At 32.6% G+C, this 8111-nt stretch overlaps 1 protein-coding gene across 1 annotated transcript in view; it reads left to right on the top strand.

The window, feature by feature from the left end:
- Nucleotides 1-4258, top strand: part of LOC133189659 (trichohyalin-like) — a 34913-nt gene extending 30655 nt beyond the window's left edge. The window contains exons 23-27 of the mRNA XM_061325058.1: nt 296-445; nt 2739-2807; nt 3078-3109; nt 3218-3370; nt 3495-4258. Of these exons, the coding sequence (XP_061181042.1) occupies nt 296-445; nt 2739-2807; nt 3078-3109; nt 3218-3370; nt 3495 (405 nt within the window). The 3' untranslated portion in view covers nt 3496-4258. The remainder of the gene's footprint in view (nt 1-295; nt 446-2738; nt 2808-3077; nt 3110-3217; nt 3371-3494) is intronic.
- The last annotated feature ends 3853 nt before the right edge of the window (nt 4259-8111 follow it).

Raw genomic sequence — 8111 nt, forward strand, 5'->3', positions numbered from 1 at the left:
TTAAAATGTTTCAAATCTTTAAAACTTAGCATTTTCGTTTATTGTTAGGAATGCTGTATTGAAATAAATTTTTTTTTTTCTGTCTTAAAGTTAAACTATCAGAATAGGAGTATATTTTTAAAAATTTTTATCAAAATTTGAATAAGTTAATTTCTTAAAAACAATGATAAACGGATTTACTGGTATGTAATCAAGGAAAATTTAAATGTGAGCCTAATATCAAAGTGTTAATTGGTGTACGCTTTTGTACAGTATATATTATCAATCTAATTCCACCATGATCATTTATTACCAGAAACAAGAGGCAGAACGATACAGGAAGCAGGACAACACGCGATCGGAGAATCGCATCGGTTTCATGTCACAGCTGGGTAAACCTGTGGAGGAGATCAGAGAGAGGCTCGCTAAGGAGAGGCATGAGGATTACAATAAGTATCTACAAAGTGTGAGTACAGGCTCTCTGTCTAGGACTTCCCATCCCCCAACACACCACTCCAACCTTAAAATAGACAAGTACTCCCTGTCTGTCCACAAGTATCTAACACTCCACAACCCCACACCCCCATCCCTCCCCAATAAAAAGAACATGTACCAGGTCTTGTCTATTTGTTATCCCCCCTCACATGAAATAAGGGTGTTTTTTTTCCCATGGATGCATCACTGCATCAAGCGCAGTTGTGATCGATGTCTAGAATGCATACTTTGTTGCAAGACCTTGACACATCCTCTGATTTTGTGCCAAATATGAGCTTCAAATATTTCTTAATTCCAGGGCTAATATGGATCAGACAAGAATTTTTACACTTCCAATTCCTATGACATTGAACTTGTTCAGGTGACTTTGGTCACAGTCATGACAGACCCTATTGGTCATTTAGCTACCTAGAATTGTCCTGTGTACCAATCTGAATACTGACAGAGTACTGTAACAATTCAAAGATTTTTATGATTGAATTGGTAAAATTCACGATTGTCTGCATACATCACAGTAAATATATATCATCTGTCCCTTAGAAAAAAATTTAGACCCAACTGCCTAAATATCAATGAAGAAATGAAAAATCCTCTGTCTGGAGATCAAATGAAGTACATCTGTCATACTTGTGTCCAGGTAGACCTAGCCCCCCCCCCCCCCCTCCCCTCCTCCCCAGCCTATTCCAGTACACCGTAGTAGTAATGCAACAAGTAGTAATTAATTCATAGAGAAATGATTAACTAACACTGGACTGGATATGTGCTATGGTGAAGGTAAGCAATCTAGATAGATATAGTTACAGTTAATTGGGTACAGGTTAGACAGCAATCACGGTAAAGTTTTTTTGACATCATTAACAAGTCTAAATATTTAACTGTTTATAGTGTGTATATATATTAATGTAGATTAGTATAATTATATGTTTGCATAAACAAAGAAGGTATCAGAGACAATTTGTAGTGTTTTACATAATATCCAATACAAGGGAGTGATGGTGCTGTTCTACTGAATTCCAGCTAGGGTTGTATTGATACATAAGTACATGTACTATAGTAACTTGATTAAAGGGGTTTAATCATGTCACATTGACATTGTGAAAGTGGTACATCATTACCTGTCCAAAGATATGTGATTCAAGTCTTCATTTAAATTAATGTTACACATGTAATGTTGTGTATACCCTATTTTTTTAATTGACGAATAGAAGATAAGTAAAATGAATTTATTTGAACTTCAAAAACATTGAAATTATGTGTCAGTTACTAGAATTTTTCTTGTAGTGCAAATAAATATACAATGTATATGTCAGCATTTTAAATTTTAATATATTGTGATGCAGTAGTATCATTACTTAGATGTTAATGATAAAAACACATTTTATCTGTTCCACTTGCATTAAATGGATTTAAATATCATTAACTCCACCCTGAAATGTAAATTGTGGATATCAGAGAAACCGTATATGACATAGATATTTTGGAGAACATGCATAAATGAAAAACCACAAGTAAGAGTTATTGCCCTCGTCATCATTTTTAAATTACAGGAAATTCTAACTTTTACTGTATTCGTTATTGTAACAATTCGGAAACGTTTCTAAAATATACTTTTATAATGCAAGAAGTTTAATTAATGAAAGATTACACAAAGATAAGGGTGAAGCCACCTTAAGGACAGGCTGACCTAGATCATTATTTTACACTCCATATATTTTTAATAGGTTGTGCATAGATAAACTCACAAGAATGGAAAGAATCTGCATTTTTGTCCTGAAAAAAATTCTCCTAGAAAAAAATTAAATTTTAATGCCACTAAAACATCATGATGTTTTGCTAAATACTGAATTATTGCATTACGTATCTTTTTTATTTCTGAAATATAGATCTGAAACACCAACTTACATTTCTTATTTGAGAAACTCTCCAAATTTTGATCCATGTAAAAACCTTTAAAAGGATTATATGGCATTATACATGTACTTTCACTTGGTCTATATACAGAGATATTGATATTTTAATTGAAGATTGCATTTGTCAAATATTTTTTTGCTTTTCCTTGCTAGAACTACTGTCTCCAAAAGAAAAAAAACAGTTGTATTGTACTTTTGATCTAGTTTTGTTTAGTACCCTAGTAGATACAGCACCTTTTCAACTCCCTGGTGTTTGGGAACACTGTATTCATTAAGGTTGTAATGGTAATAGATACATGTATGGGAAGTTTGAGGTTTAACAGCTTGTATGTGTTGTTTGCATGCTTCTTGCAGAAATATAACTCACAGTCACAGCAGCGCCCCCTGGAACGACCCAAGTGGGTGGATCCCAAAATTATGGAAGTAGGTCAAGCCTATTTCATTTATCAGATTACAGAATCTTTGCTTATTTTGAAAAATATGTCATAGTACATGTATATCTGAGTCAAGTGTAAAAGACTCAGAATTATGTTGACCTTTGCTCTTGACCTTTTCAAATATAAGGTCAGCATCCACAACCAGATTTGATACACTAAGATGAGTCATAACAGAAATTAAAATTATATTAGATCTTTCAGTTTCAAGTAAACAGTTGATTGTATTTACTTTTAAAATGCTGTGTACTATTTTTAGGATAATTGGCAGAAGGAAGCTGGAGGATCAAGGTCAGCATTTAAGTTCCATCTTAATGGCTACGTATCTAAATTTGTGTGAACTTTTCTATTTCCTTTTCTTTTACCTCTCTTTATAAATATTAAATTTTATATAAAAAGGTCCAACAGCCGACCACCGAGTAACAAACCAGTCCAAACTCCGACATACGAGGAGATGTTACAGAGAAAGAGGAGAGAGGAGGCTTCCTATAGACGTTATGATGATCCGGAATATTCCAGATCAGGGGATCCAGGCAGACGACCCATGCCGTAGTAAGTCCAGCATATCAGTCAGATATATTGTAGTCTACCAGTTGCATTGTTTCAGATGACTGAATGGAATGAATAAAAACTGTTTTATTTCATAATATTTTGTCAAATGTTTTTTTATTTACAGAAGACCAAGTGACTGAGATTACGTTCTGATTTTTGTACAGTAGAACAGATAGACCGGCACTGCATGCACCACTTAATGTGACTCCGTCCAGTATTAGACCCTAACAATCGTGTAGATTTGAGTATTAACAAAGAGCAGCTGACCCAAAGTGACTGTAGATATTGACTTGTATATATACAATAACTGACTCGTATAAGAGTTACTTCCCTTTATACAGACTCTGCTGACATATATATAGTGCCTGTTCTCCCTGATTCAAAACATTATTCTACAAGCAATGACAGTGTGAAGCTTTAATATCATGTAATTTGTTACTCATTAATCATATTTTACTTGGAGTTTATAGGAAAGTGCTAAATTGTGGTTTTTTGTTATTTTTTTGTTAATGTGAATGTGTCTTAAGTGTGTGCCATAATCAAATCATTGAAAAAAGTTACCAAGTTACTGAACCCCCAGGTAAAATATATAAAATACACTGTTTCTGTAATATTTATTCATTTATAAGCACAATGTTGCACTTTTTCTACAACAGTTTATTTTATGTGTTTATTTATAGTACATGTATATTGAGCCAAATATTGTATAAGAAAACTTGATACTGCTGAAAGAGGGAAATAGTTCTGAGTATGAATTGTAATAATCTGTTAATGACGTTCTGTTAAATGTTTCTCAAGTGCTGTATAATTTATTGGCGGTTAAGGATTTTGATGTGATTTAGACTAGGAGAGAAACAGGAAAATCTTCTCAATAGAAATAAATTATAAACAGAGAGGTTTTATCTTCTTATTGTGTATCTTTTCAGCTGTGTTCCCAATAATATTTGTGACAATTTTATTTGTGATTGTTGTTTAATGTAATCCTTTACAGAATTCAATGAGGTAGGAACTTAGAGCAAAATGAAAAAAAATGAAGTGCAAGGTCAAAAGGAAGGTCAAGGTAAAAAAAAAAAAGACACAGTTGAATTGTTCCCCAATTTGTATCAGTAAATTATGTTTGATGATTAGTTTTTTTTTTTGTAAAACTAAAGTAAATGTAAAATAAAGAAGGGTGAGGTCTAAAGGAAGGTCATGACACAGTGAATTGCTCTAATCTATATAATTATTAGGGATGTCAAAAATATTTATTATCCTTAGTTGATTATTCGATTGCGTTATTCGAACGATAGTCGAATATTCGGAACATTTTCTTAAAATAAAATTTTATTTCAAACTTCACTGGAACAGGACGTATTTATAACTCAAAAACCTTTTAGTTAAATTTAAAAAGTAACATATGAAATAAATTTAGATTCCTAATTCTCCAATATGTATGATCGGTCAGTACATGCAGTCAGTTTTTTATTTAGTAAGCATTAAAAAAATTGCCAGGCGATATTTTTAAAGATTATTATGAAATAAATTGGGGGAAGGGGGGGGGGGATCTCACACAGTGCCCATGAAATTGTTAAACAGTTAGATAATTGATTGCTCCGGCTATTAAAATGTCCTTAAACAGTTTATAATGTAAGTGAATTGCTTTAAAAATTATCGAATTAAGAAAGATAACAAAAGATAATTGGTACCTGGTATAAGATCAAGTTCAATTAGTAAATTTACAAACAAAGCCCAGTATATGGAGTGGGTAATTTATTACAAAAACAACACAGGCGGTAACTGACAAATAATTCTAGCACATATAATTACTGTGCTTTCTATACGTACATGGAGTCAATCGTTTTTTGTTGAGGAAAATTATTGATTGTCTCTGAGGAAAGGAGTTTTCTCAATTTAGTAGTGAGAATTCCATCTCGTTATCACTCTATTATTGGATTTTTTAAATTATAATAATATTCGAATGTCGTTTCATTATTCGATCGTCGGTCCATTCGACTGATAGTCGAATAGTCGACTATTCGTTGACATCCCTAATAATTATGTATCTTTGCATGAAGTTTGACAAAAAAATTCTTGGAAAAGTAACTTTCAAGGTCATAGGAAAGTTTATCTCTCATATGGCAGGGACCTCATATATAGCTGTGTATATGTACTAAGTACTACTTCATCACAAATGGTGCAATCTTGATTAAGAGTCACTAGTACTTTTATGTACAATGTATTGTACAGTTGAACTTAGGTATCTCGAACATGGACATCTTGAATACCATGAATATGTCAAAGTGACTGGGAAGTCCAAACCACAAATTTCTTTAGCATTTTACCCTCGTTTTTCTCGAACCCTCAGATATATTGAAATTTTTTCTTGGTCCCATCGAGTTCGACTGTAGTTGTAAAACATATTTTGAAGTAATATAGGAGTAAAGAGGACTATTTTTGAAGATTGCATTAATTTTGATGGTTTTAGTCCCACCTCTCAGGCCCCAGAGAGGCAGAGCCCATGAAATTCACAATTTACATTTTTCTTTACCTAGAAATGTTATACTGCATACAAAAATTGTTTGAAATTGGTGCAGTGGTTGGAGAGAAGAAGCTGAAAATAATCAAAAGTGTACAGTGTGTTGAAGATTGCAATAGGTCACCATAGTGACTCAAGTGACCTAAAAATCCCAAGAACCATTAGGTCAGAGAAAGTTAAACTTATGTAAAAGCTTCCTGACATGGTGAAGATTCAAGTTTTAATTCGAATCATGGCCCACAGGGTGGGGTCACAAAAGATAAAATTTTTACATAGGAATACACATGTTACAATGCACAAGAAATTATCATGCCATGATTAGTCAAAGCAATATGCAAGCATAATTTGGTAGTAGAGATTCAAGTTTGTTCAAATCATGGCCCCCAGGGGTACAGTGAGGCCACAATAAGAGATCCAAGTTTTACATGGAAACACAGAGGAAAAATTTTCTCAATAACAGCATGGCCATGATTACTCATACATGTATTAATATTAATATTAAAATTAATACACAAATATCCTCAGGTCTTGTTTATTCAAGTTTGTTCAGATCATGGCCCCAAGGGGTATGGTGGGGCCATTATAGGAGATGAAAGTATTACATGGGAATATATTTAGAGGAAAAAATCTTCCTTTTAAGAACAGCAAGTCCATGATTATTAGTCATATAAATATGCAAGCAGCCTCAAACAGTGCAGGTTCAAATTATGGCCCCCAGGGTAGGGTTGGACCACAAGGCCACCTATTCCTACAGAAAAACGTGTATGTCATGCTTTTAAACTTTTTATTGAAAATGAAAAACATTTTATACTTTATTGTCCTAGTATAGATTACAATATTGTGATATATTTAATGCTCAATGTTATATGAAGGAAAACCCTATTATTGATATTATCAACTCTCCAAGTATTAAAATTGCTAGAAAAGTATGACATACTACTTTTCCAATATTAAAGTATATTTTCAGAAAGTTACATACTATGTAACTTTCTGAAAAAATACTTTAATATTAGAAAAGAAAAAACTTCAACATTTTATTGATTTTATGTATGTTATTGTTTGTTGTATTCATGACTATATGCCAATGTATGATGGTGTTGTCAATAAGTAAAATTGAAAATTGAATTGAAATTGAAATGGAAATCAAGGTTTAACATGAAAATATTTAGGAAAAAGATCTTTGAAAATCTCAAGAACAGCAAGGTCATGACAAGACATATTATGGCCCCCAGGGGCAGGAAGGAGCTACAATAGCTGTGATTTTTACAAGAAAACAAGCAAAGAATTGTGGTCCTCTACTTTCAGTGTCTTAGTGGTTGGAATGCAATTATTTATGGCATATTGTAACTGTCTTGTTTGTGTGTCCTGTCTTACAAGTATGCAAAGATTAAAGTTTCTTAAAACTGCATCAAATTTCAAGATCATGAGGTCAAATATCATAATGCAGTCTGAGAGGTCTCGTCATGAGTAATGCACATGTGAATAAAATATGAAAGCTCTGTCTCTCTGGAGCAAAATTTAGGTCAAAGTCTAGGTCAAGGTCATGAAATCATTCTGAAAGGCAGTAATGTTCATGTGATATAGAAGCTTTATCTTCTCTCATTCAAAAGTTAATACCAATATTAAAAATTTTGAAAAAGACTTGGCAAACTTTAAGGTTGAAGTCACAAGATTAAAAATCAGTACATTCGGAAAGTTTCCAATCAAGTAACTGGTAATGCACATGTACATGTATGTCAAATATAAAAACCCTATCTTCTCTCAAAAATTATCGGCAATGTTAAATTTTTTTAAAATTAGATCAAACATTAAAGTCAAAGTCATGGGGTTAAAAATCATAGCATATTTGGAAACATCTTGTTACAGGTAATGCACATGATGTCAAATATGAATGCCCTATCTTTTCTCTTTAAAAATCTTCTCTCATTCAAAGTAATAAATTTGGAAAATTAGGTCAAACTTCAAGGTCATGGAGTCAAAAATCATTGTACATTTGGAAACATCTTGTCGCAGGTAATGCACATGTCAAATATGAACACCCCTTATTCTCACTCCAAATTTACCATCTATGTTAAAATTTGTTTGAAAATTAGGTCAAATGTCATTGATACAGGGTCAAAAATCATAGTACATTTGAAAACGTTTTGTCATAGGTAATGCACTTGTCAGATAAGAACGCCATATCATATCTCACTCAAAAGTAATCACCAAAGTTTAAATATTGAA

This window comes from Saccostrea echinata, unplaced genomic scaffold, assembly GCF_033153115.1.
Source record: "Saccostrea echinata isolate AGI-Se365-2 ecotype Australia unplaced genomic scaffold, CSIRO_AGI_Sech_v1 ptg000019l, whole genome shotgun sequence".
NCBI lineage: Eukaryota > Metazoa > Mollusca > Bivalvia > Ostreida > Ostreidae > Saccostrea > Saccostrea echinata.